Below are 14575 nucleotides of genomic sequence, written 5' to 3' on the forward strand. Positions count from 1 at the left end.
AAATCAGTTGTTTGTTGGTTTTACCATCAATATGTTCAGAAAAATGTGGATTTTTACATTTTCAGTGTTAAATTTATCAATTTTTTTTTATGTTTCAGTGATATTGACGACGTATCCTCTGATATTCTTCATCTCGACATTTGGTGAGTTCTGTAGTCATCCCTTTATTCGCAACTAGTGGTCATTTAGTTTTTCCTTTTCTTTTTTGCAGAGGACTAAATATTTACATATTTGAGGACTTTATTTGGAATCCTTTTCAATATCGATCAGTTTCCTCCTTGAAATCGCCTGATTTCAAAAAATGAGCCAAGGGACTGGTATAATTCGTGGAATCCTCATGTTGCTGGTAAACATTCAAGAGTGGGGGTTGATACGAGTAAATTGAACTTTCCAAGAAGAAAAGAGGTCATTTTCGTAATCCCCTCATGTGCCATTTTTTACCATTTATAAATTCTGAAAGAAATATACGTATTTGCGAACTAGCATAATCCACCGGGAATGGAAAAAGGCGAAGGAAGATGCAACTACGATTGATAGCAATGGATGGGATGAAGGGCAAAGCATGGGTCATGGGGGTCATGGGTGGAAAGAGGGACGTTATATACCTGCATCATCAACAATTGTACATTATAACATTATAACATTATAACATTATAACATTATAACATTATAAAAACTTATCACGCTACACGCTCACTACTATATATTACAGTTATGTTCGTTGTTTCTTTACTTGCAGGGATCATGATGATGAATCATCAGTGTTTGACGCTGTCAGTAAATTGAACGAAGTCAGAGGAGTCAAGGGTCTTGGACGATTTTTTAAGCAAATAGCCCAAAGTGCGCGATCTGGTAGTCAAGATGATTTTCTAGGATGTGTCAATATTCCTTTACAGGTATCCCTCAAAAGTTGATTTCAGAATGTATCTTAATCTGTCAATTTTCCTTTGTCTTACTCATAATTTTGATTATTCACAGGATTCACAGGAATATGCAAGTTTGATAGGAACATAAATTCCTCAAGGCAAAACGAGAAAAAAGAGAGGAAATTATTCGACTTTGCTTTCGAAATGAAGCCCAGCGTATAAAATTGAGCCCCCCCCCCCCCCCCCCCCTTCCGGTTTACAGCCCAAGGGTGGCTGGGGGAATTTTTGGAGAATTTGGACCATGAAATTCGGATCCAGGGAGTGGATTCCTTATCCTACTACACGGTCCGAAAACAACTCAGAAAAAAGCTAGCACAGGCGGTCTAATGCCGATTTTCAGTGTGCGCGCAACCAAAGGACTCCCCGCTAATTTGAAAAGTGGCGCGCTAATTTGTATATTTTGCCGAGCGCGCCACTAGAATTGGCGGGAACCAATGGGAGTGAAGTTTCGACTATAGTAAACAAACAAAACAAACGTGGTTGTTGTGAGGTTGTGATCAAGATTTTGGGTTGTGAGCATGCGGCTTGTTGTAAATTCTTTGAATATTTAAAGGTGCTTGAGGTTCTTGATTTTTTGTATGAGGGAGAAGTAGTTTTTATTTGCCTATCTGAACCACATCCCCTTAAAAGAATGTACTATTCAGTGTTCCCTCCCTCAATCTCCTACGCAGGTATTCTCTCAAAATATTTGAAAGTCCACAATAATATAGTTTATTTTTTCCTCCTCGCAGTCTCTTTAGCACTGTGCTATTCAAAATTATTGAGGCTTCTAAATTCCAGAAAGCTCCAAACCCTCCGTTTTGGTTTGTTTATCGCTTCGCTTATTTATCCTCATGAGGATTGCATTCCTTGCAAGGATTCACTTGTCATGTTATGGTCTGCTTACTTACCTTCTTCAAATGTTTTTTAATATCAGTCAGTGTCTCACCAGTTTATTTATACTCGGTGTTACCTTAAAAACTGGGGCCCAATTTAGGACATTGAATGGGTCACTTTGAATTCTTGGGGGCCGATTAAGCGGCAACAATACCTAAAGCAGTCCAGTGAGTTCAGTGTTGTGCTGAGTGATTATCTTTCTACGAACTTCACATTAGACATGTTGACTTAAAAGCGGACGTTTAATTTCTTGTCTCACAGGATTTACCGTCAACTGGTCGAGAGGGCTGGTACAAGCTGGAGGCTCGAACACAAAGGTCGAACATCCAAGGTCGTATCAGGCTGAAATTGTGGCTTTCTACGAGAGAGGATAGAGGTACATCCGAGGAGGATAACTGGTCCGATCTGAAGCAGCAAGAGAGACTGTACACTGTGTTCATTAATTATGAAATGTCCAAATGTCACAACGGGGTGAGTAATGAGTACCTAAGTACTCTCCTCTTGTTGAAAATCATTATTTTCATACCTAAAATTTGTATCGAAGGAGACATCATCTACGAATATTTGGCGTAACTATTCCCCATACATAAAATTATGCAGACTCACCAATGTCAACAATTTCAAATGAAAACTGTATTTCCTTTCGATTGACTTTTCACCATGTATATTTGAAAACACTAAAAATAAATCAGCAACAATACTATTCGTATCTCAACAATACCATATCATAAAAAAGTCATGCATGTACTGTGCATTTTTCCTCTTGAAATTTCCAGTCAAGGGCATTCTTCTTCTTACTCTTCTATGAACAACTTGGGTATAGCCCTGTTTGTCTTGTCATCTAGTACCGAGTAGATTGAAGCATAAATCTCATTAAAACATAAAATCGGTAAATCTAAAGGACTCATCAAACATTGAAACAAAAGCAGCAATGGAATATTTAATCATCCTCAGGAAAAAAGAGACTGCCTAGGCTTGTGCTCAGAGGTTTTGTGGTAGATTTGAAAACTGTACTGCGTTTAGCTCTAGAAGATCTCTGACAGAAACTTACGATGAACTTCTATTTCGTAGCCGAATCTGCTTTCATTCATCCATATTTTGCAACGTTACGAATGATTCTTTAGACTCATGTCCAGGGTTATAGTCATTTTTTTGGCTAAACAGTAAAAATGAGCTAAGATTTTTTTACTTAATTAGTGCGATCAGTTCGATCATGCCAAGAACTTGGGACAAGATACCTTGAGAAGATTTGGTTTTTATCCCAACTGTTGGGACCCATATATTCCTTATGTCCGTACCTAATATATGATGCCTCCCCAAAAATTTAAATGTGCAATCCATCTTCAATACTTATCTGATGAGTCAGGATCTTAGACAACTTTCCTTTCTTCTTCAACTTTCTTTTATTCTCGAACTAATGCTATATTTTCATCACTGATTTCCAGGAATTATGGAGTGGAGAATTACCTCATGTTGCTCTGATGATTTTGCATCAACATGCAATTCAGGGTGATGTTACAGAATTACAATTAGCTGCAGTCCGTTGGTCTGCATTTAGCCGCTCATCAAATTTAGACCTCAAGATTTTGTATGATCATCTTTCTGAACTTGAGAGGATGTGGAATTCTGACACTTTATCAAAAGAAGAGGTGAGTATCCTCAGTATTTTTCCCACATTTTCACTTCTTGGGCTCTCAATACGTGGTTCTAATAAGGGGCAGACGCCCAAATAGCACATAGTGTAAAATTTACAATCCAAAATAATGTAAAAAACTTGTATAAAAGTAGCAAAATAGACCAAAAATTAAACGCTCGTGTACTACCTAATTTTCACAAAAAAACAAAAAAAACTACATTAAAAGTACAAGCTACTTTGCTTTACCTTCTTGATACCAAATTTTTTTAAGAAATTTGGTAGTAAAATTCTTGATTTCTGAATGTTTACAACTGTTCACACTCTTTAGGAATTTTACTCGGAGGAACAGCACCACTCATAGGAAAATTTGTAAGAATTTAAGATCAGATTTTGGGATCATACTCTAGGTGGCGGTAGCCATGACGCTGTGGCTTTTACTAATTGCAAAATATTTTTCCAGGAGGATTGGTTGGCTGAGTCTTTTAATGTGTTTTTAGATTATTCCCTTCAACTCATCTCGAAACACCGTTACCTATTCCCTCCACACCATAGAATTTCAATGAACCGACTCCAAAGTCTTCTCAGGTATGTTTTAATATCAAGCATTTTCTACCAAGCAAGCTTTGCGCAAGCTGCACACGGACAACAATTTTCTCCATCAAAAAAGTGAATGGAAATTATCTTTATTTTTAAGCTTTAGAATTCAATAAGAATTATTTAAATGGCATGCATCATGGTATTCCTAAATTAAAAGCAAGAGTCTTAAAGGACTTAGACCGAATTCCAGTTTTCTCCAAAAAATAATCATCGTTTACAGTAAAAAAAGCATTCAGTACTATGTGCATAGAGAAAAGGTATGGAGTTGCACACTCACTATAAATATAAAATCCTGCCGAACAAATATTATTTTTATTTAATTATTAAAATTGCCCCAAACAACAATCGAATTCAACCACCCTAAAATACAGAATCTACAAAGACTTAAAGTAACAATGTCAACATAGAGAAACTGAGAATGTGCTTCATGAAGAAGTGGCCAAAGGAGATCGCACGTGAAATGATGGATTCAGTGTTCTAATTTGTTATACCTACTTCTTTTAAGTTCATTGAAACCTTTTGAGCAAGATGAGGTTTGAAAATTGAACCTGTATGTGACAGATTAATGAAAATCAATACAATGGGAATTGAGATCCTTTAAATTGGTTGATCGTAAGTGACAGTTTGTATCTTATGGCTAGCATGACAGTTAACTTTTCAATGAAGTCACTTACTGAAGCCCTTGCTTTTAGTGATTGTGCCCTCACCTGAGACTTCTCTTACTTTAAGGGGAAATGGTGGATCATAAGTTTTCTCTCAATCAAAATTATTTCATAATGAAACAATAATTAAATTAAATACTTGCCAAGTTGGTAACCCACTTGTTCATTTTGTTTCATGATCATAGGTGCTTGGGGCTTTTATCATCAACTAAAGCGTTTTGGAAATGTTGTCCATTCAACAAGCAAGTTCGTGGGGAAATCATCTCTGCCTTGAAGAAAGGAACATTAGAATGGTAACTTGAATCTAATTTTTTTATTCCTGTTTTGCTGTTTTGTTGTTGCTGTTGGATACTATTCATAATCTTGTGGAAACTAATTTGTCAGTCTGATACAGCGGCAAACTTTCAAGGTTTTATCGCATCTGTCAAGTTTTCACATGTTTTTTAATGATGTTCAGATAATGATAATTTTGTACTAGCACAAGCATCATTCTTCAGACAAAGAACAAGATAATCAGAAGTGAAGAAAGAACATATGAAGAAGGAACATATCTTACTCTAAAATATGAAAGCATAGGAGTAATATGTAATGCTTGAGGCACGAAGCACTTTGGGAGTTGGATGGGGAAGTGGTCAGGGGGCGCATCCGCCGCAGTATCAATTAAACGAAGAACGGTGGGTAGGTCCTCCGGTTATACAGGGTGGGCCAGAAGTTCCAGGACGGTCGGCTAACTTTTGAACGGTTCGAGATAGAAAAATGAAACTTTGGGAATGTTCCTATGTCAAAGGGGACCATCTTATGGGGGAGTCAAAATTTTGGTCCCCCCTTAGGAAGGGGGTGGGGGCCCCCAACTTTTTTTTTTCAAATGGCAACCCCTATCTTGTGATACCTCATTCGAAAGACCATAAAAAACTAAGAATTTTGGCGCAAACCGCAGATCAATATCTTAATTTTTGACCGAGTTATGATAGGGTCAAAGGTCAAATTTGACCTATTTTCAAAAAATCACAGCTCCGGTTCAAATCATCGTAAAGAAAAAAATTAAACGGGAAAATTTACTAAATTGTGTTCGCTTTTTTGTAAAAATTGCAGAAATCACTTCGAACTAATTTTAAGGGGGGGTTTGGACCCCCAAATACGTCAATTCAAAGGTCATTCAATTTTCCCGCGGAATAAGCCAATTTCCCCTAGATTTGCCTCCACATTATCTCAGTAAGGTCAAAATCAGTTCAACATTACGTTGGGCAAGTCCCCAAATTTCAGGAAAAGTTAAAAAAAGCCCAATTTAAACGGTCAAATTTAATTACCTTAAATTGCGTTTTTTTTAACTTTTCCTGAAATTTGGGGACTTGCCCAACGTAATGTTGAACTGATTTTGACCTTACTGAGATAATGTGGAGGCAAATCTAGGGGAAATTGGCTTATTCCGCGGGAAAATTGAATGACCTTTGAATTGACGTATTTGGGGGTCCGAACCCCCCCTTAAAATTAGTTCGAAGTGATTTCTGCAATTTTTACAAAAAAGCGAACACAATTTAGTAAATTTTCCCGTTTAATTTTTTTCTTTACGATGATTTGAACCGGAGCTGTGATTTTTTGAAAATAGGTCAAATTTGACCTTTGACCCTATCATAACTCGGTCAAAAATTAAGATATTGATCTGCGGTTTGCGCCAAAATTCTTAGTTTTTTATGGTCTTTCGAATGAGGTATCTTAAGATAGGGGTTGCCATTTGAAAAAAAAAAGTTGGGGGCCCCCCACCCCCTCCCTTAGGGGGGACCAAAATTTTGACTCCCCCATAAGATGGTCCCCTTTGACATAGGAACATTCCCAAAGTTTCATTTTTCTATCTCGAACCGTTCAAAAGTTAGCCGACCGTCCTGGAACTTCTGGCCCACCCTGTATTTTGCTGTAATTATGTGTACATTGATACAAAAAAGATCCAGCCTTTCATTGGAAAAGGTACTTCTGTTGTTAGCTGTTGGCTGACTGCACCTGGGGTCACCATCCCCAATAATAGGGTGTTGAAACTGCTGTTTGGTTCTCGTATATATAGTCTTAGAAATCTTAGTGTACTGATGTCAAACAGCGAGGCTTTCATGTTTTTTTTTTTACTATCGAGAATTCTGAATTCCATGTTAATGAAATGTATTCTATAGGTATGAGGAAACATACAGAGGTGTTGCTGGTCATCCAGGTGATCCAGAATCAAAAGTTAAATCTCTGGCGAAACTGGTCACAGCCATGCTTGTTGATCTTCAAAGAGGACTTCATCATTACAACAGCTTATTTGAAAGGTTTGTTTTACACAAGTATTTCATTTGGACTTTTTTTTTTATCAATAAGTCTAACTTAGCAGTCCCACTGTTTGATCCGATATCTTGAATCATGAAAGTATAACTTATCCCGATTGAATTAGTTTGAGGGAAAACAAAATATTGTTGCATTTGAAAAGGGTAATTTTTCCTGTTCAAATTCCATAGCTGCATTTTTGTATGTTTTAACCTATCTTCAGGTCTATTTGATTTTGATCATGATTTGTGTACATATCATGCACATAAGAAGAAAAAATGGAAAAATGAAGTAATAATCTAAAAAGGGAAAAATATCACCAAGCCCTAACATATGATTAAAACGGTGATTATCACTTTTTGCTGCTAACTTTGGTTGCTGTCCATTAGTTACACAGCGCGCAGAATGCGCCTAAAATCAAATATACCTGAAGAAGCAATAATGCTGAAATGGCCATCGCTTCCTAAAATTCATTAAATTTACATCAAGAGAAAAAGGTGAAAAAGTACATTTATTCAAAACCCGCTGATTTGGAAATGCATTCTGCAAACTTTTCAATGGTTTTTAATTTACTCAATGCAACTTAAGTTTCCAATCTAACTTAAGCTTTCTCAACTTTAAATATCGTCTTGAGTACTTTTATTGAAACTAAAATCTGCACACTAAAATTCAAAGATTTCAGGAAAGCTAGAATACTCTTGTCCATGCCCAAACATTTGTGAACGTAATTCTATATCAGGAGTTTTTATCATCATATTCTGATTTCTATTGCAGTACAAATGGAGTGCCATATTTTTCTTCAACGTACAAACAATTAGAGAAGTTGGTAAGTGAAAAAAGTTTCTCAGTCTGATAAACAATTCCGTAGGAAATTAAGTTATTATAATTTAAATGTCATAATGAATAAATATCCTCAAATATAATCACTCAAAATCAGTCTGAATTAAAACGAATTCACATGCACTGCATAATTAAAATTTTAATCTTTTTGCACTCTTACCTAGCCCAAAAAAAAGTAAAAATGTACTGCTTTCATGACAACAACTACAATAGAGTGCAACTTTGAGTAAGTTTTCATTTTTTATCAATTTTCATTTTTATTTCTTTATTTTCTTGTGGATATTTCCTCGATTTTTTAATTTGATGCACTAAAGGTTTAAAAAAGCTGTCGCATACCTTTAAAAGAAAGTTCCCTATAAACTCGTTTTACCTCCTGAAGAATTTTCTGTTCAGTACCTAATTTTATGAACCTTTCTTCAAAATTTCTGCCCTGAGATATTTCCACCTCTAAATTTTTTATTTTCAATGTATAGATGGCCAAGGATTTTACAAAAGTAATGGAAGGATATATTAAGGTATTGATAAAAATTGACAAAATTTTTAGCACAGTGTTACTTCTACATTTTGCTTCACAGCTTATGTTGGTATAATATGCTTTGCATTTTAGTGATTTTAGATTAGCCAAGTCTTCTCAACAATAACATTAGTAATTTAAAATAGCTTGTGTTTTGTGTTGAATTTCAATTGTGATTGGAGGGCCAATTATCCTCTTATCACAGTTGTTTTTTCATTTTAATTTTGAGCGTAAAATTATTTTTGTATTACTTGTAGGTTGTAATAATAAATAGTTAGCCGAACTGCTGTACCTGTGCCCGACAGGAGATTTTTCATAATTGAGCTCTTGAATGAAGAGTTTATTGCAGAAATGCCTTCTTTTAATGCCCTAGAGTGTCCCTTATTTTGAAATTTTCAAATTTTAACCAGGTTAGCCTCTAAAAAGATTCCATGTAGTTTAGGGAAACATCCGTTTTTTTAAAAGAAAAATAAGAACGTAAGAAGGCTGAAGGTTAAATTACGTTTTTTTGGTTGTTCAAAGAGTCTATTCTCTTTCATTTATTTGGTCCTAAGCACCAGCTTTTAGGGGTAAATTACAATTTTTAGGGGGAATTATTGGCTGTTTTCCCGTGTGAACGGCACTCTGCGTTGCCAGGTTTGGCTCTGTCCAGCAATTTCTAGTTTTGAGGCTGCTTTTTGAACCAGACAATTATTTTCATAGATAGTACGCCTCTTTTTTTATGTCTAGTAGCACGGACATAGATTTCAACCACCAGGTCACTATACTTCATCTCAAAACATGACACTTGAAAGAGAAATGTAGAGGTGATTTCACACATTGCAAAGAATGTGAATGATACAGGGGAAAAAATGTTTTTTGAAGAGAAGTAAAGTTTGTCTTCTGTTGCGCTCAAGTCAAACGTTGGCCCCCTCTAAAATTCAACCAAATTTAGACGAATAAATTATTTTTGTTACATTGTCTCCTCAAGTTAAATCTTTTCCTTTGAAGTTAAGCTCTTGGCTGTCAAGTTTCTTTGAAAGTACCAACATTATTCTATTAAAGCATGACAAGTGCTAGCCATTAATTGCAAGCTTTCTGGCTGCTCATTGTGCCCTCACAATTTTCTTTATCTTTTAATTTTCTGAGAACGTCAACTCAAATCTGCAATTCATAAGCTGCATCAAGGAATTATGATTTTGTGAAGATCATTGTAGATCCACCGTTCATAGTTGTCATCATTGTACATAATTAGTCGTTACGTTCACAATGATTGTTATCAGCTTCAGTTTTCATCCTTTTATAGTCGCTTCTGATAATACATTTTATTAAAGTTTCAAAGTAAACTTTATGCATACCATGTACAGTTCATACTTATCTCACATTATTGCTTCTGCTTCTTGCAAAAATACTTCATTACTGGTTTACCGACTGCATCAGTTTCATGTAAATGCACCCTACAGCAAATAGCTTCAATAACTAATTACTTTGTGAAGAAATAGTGTTAGGCTACATTGCTAATTTCAGTTTTTTATTTTTTTTTTTATTTATTTTTTTTGAAAGACCAGTGCTTGTTCAATTTTTAACAGAAATTTGAAGTTTTTGAACTTCAATGACCCCTCAAGACCGGGTGAAAAATGTACAACCAGAAGGACCTGGAATGACTCAATGTAGCTCTACTTTGTAGGTTCTAGTTGCTGTTAGAACCGCTGTGTTTAAATAACTTTGTTTGTTGCTCATTCTTACTTCTTTACTATTTCTCATGCTGCCACTGGGCATAGTGTTTGAAAAATGGAAATTGTCTATTATCTAAGAAGACGAAAGCGGTCTTTTGAATTTTTTTTTTTTTTTTTCAGTCAACTGACTTGATTAATTCCTCATGAAAGCGGTTCACTTATTTTTTTTTGTCACTTTGTTCCATTGTAACTGGCCAGTTGAAATAATATATTTATCGAAGTAATAAATAGGAAAACTTATCTTCAGTTCTTTTGTATGGTATTTAGAGGAGTACCTGAGTGACTTTTTTGTCATCTTAAAGATTTTATTGCCGTAAATTTTTCAGTATGAACAGCGCGATCTCTAATCTTTTGGGTCTTTAGGCCACTTCATAAAAAATCCCTAATTTATTGATGAGCATCGTTCTTTCATTTCGCAAATTTGTCCAATCTGAATGGGTATTTTAAATTTCTTGTGTATTACAAGAATAGTAAAATGTAAATTTTTGAAGCACCAGGTATTCCATTCTAAGTTTTTTTGTATAAATTTGATTAAAACGTGATCAAATTTTTCATGATAATAAAATTTTAGTCCATTTGTATTTGTAATTCTAAGTTGATTTATAGAGAAATTTAAAAGTCTGTTTCCAGTTTTGAATGATAAAGTCCACTCCCCTCTAAAAGAAAATACCCCAGCCCAACAAGATGGATAGATGCAGTTAAGAGAGTCAAATAAAGATTACTTTCAAGTGTAATATTTGATTTCTCTGAAAACGTGAGAAGTAAGAATGCAGCTTTCAAAGTGTAGTGTACCTTCTAAGTGCGTACACTTTTCAGCTTTTGCTTTCCTTAGCTTTTAGAGTTTTTTAGAAATTATCATTAACATTGTCATTTTCACATTAACAACTTGCATTATCAAAAAACGCAGAGGTTCCTGTTCTATGGCTACAGAGTGAACTTGAAGATTTTTCATCATGTATCCAGCAGTGAAATACCTATTCGATTATTTTTTTTACATGTGATACTTCGGACGTAATCCACTTGTACCTGAAGAAGCCAACTCCAGTTTCTGTAGTTGATTTTACAAAAAAGTTTTCATTCTTATCAATGTTGTTGCTATTTTTACATTAGTGGCGTAGTAGGAGGTCCTGTGTCTCTTTTATTTTACACTCTACCTGATTCTTATTTTGCGTGAGACAAGAATGAATAAGAAGTTCAGTCATTTGTTTCAATGAGAAGGAGGATTTCATGTAATACCAATGATTAGCATTTAATAGTTGACAATTTTACCACAGAGGATCCAGGCTGGTTTCTTTGCGTTCCCTACAGATTAGCGCTCTGAAAAGGTTACATTTCTGTATATCCATATTTTTCATTGTATATCAAAGCTTAAAAGACTTTAACCTATCAGTTCTAACTTGACCATGATTATTGTTCCATTGTTCACCATTTTGTGTTGTTAGGGATCACCAAGGACAACTTTCTTTTCTTTTTTTGTCGTTGCTCCGCTGTCCTCACCTCAGTTTTACACACATCACTTTGTAATTGAATATTTTTGTCCCTGGTTCAAATGCTATGGACTCTTGACACATTGGTTGGTCAGTATCAATGGGAGCAAGTGTGATCATGATGAACTCACGCCTTTTTTGTCGTGCGTCAGAATCTATCAAATAACCTGGTTTTGTCAGGATTAAAATCATTTGTAGGTACTGCGTCTGCATTTAAGAGGAAAAATTTTTATATCTAAACCGAAAGATCAATCATTTCAAATCTTCTCATATAGCTCTCGATGTCTCCTATGCTCATCAATAGAGTATGCTGTGAAGCTGTTTTACGCAAAAATGCTGTAACTCTACTCGTAAATTTTGCATTTTCCTACCACTTGTGATCCTCTATTTCAGGTGGCCCAATTGCCACCATGCTTTATTTTTTCATTTTAAATTTTAAAATCTCAGCGTTAAATCAGTTTTTGGAAAAATTAGCGATGGTATTGGTGTCCTTGTATAATACCATATTGTCAGAAAAAAATTGGAAAAATTTAGAATGGAGTTATGATGTTTTCACTTTTGGCCACAGTGTCAGCAAGTGTTAGTCGGGTGAAATTATTTTTAGCCAGCCAGGAATGTTTTCTCTCTTAATTCTATCTTCTTACCTCAACTCAATGTTATCTCTTGTTTGTAGATGCTCACAGACCTTGGACAAGAAATAAAAGCAGCTTGTGATCAGTTGGTTCAAATGGATGTAAACTCTGAACCACCCAAATTGCCCTTAGATGCTCAAGTTTCCACTCCAATTTTTGAATTGTACTTAGCCGTTCAGGAATTTGCCAGGTATACTTTTAATTTGCAATTAAAATAGTCTGTTATTTACCATATTTCACCCTTCTGCTGTTTCTCAAATAGTAGAATTCTTCGACCATCGGATCTTTTTTTGTCTTAAAAATTAAAAAAATTACATACTTGCTTATGTAGATTTAGTTTGAAACAGCGGAAAGGTTAATTGGTATGTTGCAGGTTCAAAAAATTACACTTCTTTCAGCTTTAGGATAACTCATTTGCTAATAATCAGTAGTATTTTGAAATAAATATTTTCAAACTAACGTCTTAATTATCTTGCATTATTTTACTGACCATATTTAAAAGAATAAAAAATAACCCCATTTAGAGGGGATATCATTTCATATAGTCCTAGAAAAAGTAGATCTTACATAGTTGCTTTCATTATAATGAGTTTTTTTTGTTTTGTTTTCGTTGTTTTGCTTGTTATATCTGAAAATGTTTTTTTTTTCCTCTCTTGAACAGCATGCGTGAAAACTTACCTGATCATAAATCAATGCCAGTCCAAAACTTCTATCAATGGTTTGAACCCGCTGTAGATAAATGGCTAGATTTAGCAAAAGTGATGGTAATTTATTTTATCTTTTCTTCTTTCAAAAGTACTTCTTTGTTAAAGGAATAAAAATGCAAACATAAAATTGAAAATATTGCACTTATCTCTTCTAGTATTTTCAGTATTACTTTTTGAAATATTTTGTATTTTACTAAAACGTTTAAGATTTAATATTATATCTTTCAATAACCAAAAACAAAGAGAAATTAAAGAATTGCACTTATCTCGCTGAATATTTTCAGTATGAATGTTTTGAATTTTACAAATCAGTTCATCAGTTGAACATTTCGAGAATGGAATTCAGTTCCTTCAAGCAAGAGGGATTTTTGATACCATGGTTTTTTCCTTCGTGCAATTTTACAAAGAATGTTATAGTGCCTCTGATTTCGTATGAAATTAATGTCAAAGAACTTTGCATGAAACAAAAAGGGATTACACGCCAGCTGAAATGTCCTTTTTGACCTCCTGAGCACAATCAGTTTGAAATATCTTACGTTCTGTAATCGGCTCAAGAGAAAAGTTGGGCTGAAAAATAAATATTTCAGAAGTTAACAAGTCTACATCTTAAATGTTAATCATGAGTAAATACTGCCAGTTTCTTGGATGGACATTCATTGAGAAGTTAACTTGCCAAAGCCCCCCATGCTGAAGTAAGAATTTCGATTATTCCCATAGTCAAAAAACTTAGGAATGTGAACGCGGACGTCTTGGCTGGCAAAGAAAGGAGAACTCTCTTTGGTAGCGAATCTTGTGTTGCAAAATTTCCACTAAAAATGCATTGAAGTGGTAAAAACCCTAAGTGCTGAAACTTGATAGGTACTCATATGTATGTATCTCTCAGGGAGAAATAAATATTTTGGAGGGGAAACATGAATTATTATAAATCAAATCAAATCTAGATGCTCGATCATATCAGAGTTGCATTTCAAGAAATCCCTTCTTGAAAGCGAACATTGATTGTTCTTAGTAACAACATCTTGTCAGACCAAATAGAGCATCTAAATGTGAGTGAGTAATTTTGGGTGGAAAAACATATTTTTCCCTCCCTTTGTTTTCAAAATTTTTCTTTTTTAAATTTAATTCCAAGTTTATCTCATTTTTTGTCTTGAAACTTGGTAATTACCTTGTTTTGCATTTAGCTTAGTAATGCTTCCGTTGCCCACCTATTTAGCCTATGCCTTGCTAATTTATCCATTTTCTTAAGGAAGAGAAAAAAAAATGAGGCTTGAATCCCATGAGGCTGCCTAGTTTGACAAAAAATACAATTTCTGCTGCAAGACATTTTGCAAATCTAACATTCATATCAAAAGAGAAAGATTTAAAAGGCTGTTTTGTTGCCCTGATAGAATATGGCTCCTGTATAGTCTGAAAATGGAACAACAGACTGATGGCAAGATATAAGTTTAAGCTTTCTAATACATGTTTCTTCACCAAAATTTCAGTTAGAGTACGACTTGCTGAAGGAGAAAGTAACATGTATCATAATGCTTAAAGTCGTACCTTTTCTACTGGTCCCCCGACTGTGTCTGAATACATTTTCTATTTTCAGGTGATTTAAGACTAATTTTTTGTGAGTCTTTGATTCGCTGTTACATAACAAGGAAACAGAATTACAGGAGGATAAGATTTTTTGGAACAGTAGTACTCAT

General features: G+C 34.7%; 1 protein-coding gene across 5 annotated transcripts in view; it reads left to right on the top strand.

The window, feature by feature from the left end:
* The window catches only part of unc-13-4A (BAI1 associated protein 3), a 232930-nt gene that overhangs the window by 206308 nt on the left and 12047 nt on the right, over positions 1–14575 (top strand). For 4 of the 5 annotated variants that reach the window (XM_072300628.1, XM_072300627.1, XM_072300630.1 and 1 more), the window contains 11 exons: positions 99–143; positions 740–896; positions 2064–2273; positions 3248–3451; positions 3899–4023; positions 4883–4990; positions 6857–6994; positions 7764–7815; positions 8303–8344; positions 12219–12367; positions 12839–12941. In XM_072300628.1, the coding sequence (XP_072156729.1) occupies positions 99–143; positions 740–896; positions 2064–2273; positions 3248–3451; positions 3899–4023; positions 4883–4990; positions 6857–6994; positions 7764–7815; positions 8303–8344; positions 12219–12367; positions 12839–12941 (1333 nt within the window). The remainder of the gene's footprint in view (positions 1–98; positions 144–739; positions 897–2063; positions 2274–3247; positions 3452–3898; positions 4024–4882; positions 4991–6856; positions 6995–7763; positions 7816–8302; positions 8345–12218; positions 12368–12838; positions 12942–14575) is intronic. The other variant, XM_072300631.1, reaches the window with a different exon arrangement.

The sequence above is a fragment of the Bemisia tabaci genome, chromosome 5 (genome assembly GCF_918797505.1).
Source record: "Bemisia tabaci chromosome 5, PGI_BMITA_v3".
In the NCBI taxonomy this organism is placed as follows: Eukaryota; Metazoa; Arthropoda; class Insecta; order Hemiptera; family Aleyrodidae; genus Bemisia; species Bemisia tabaci.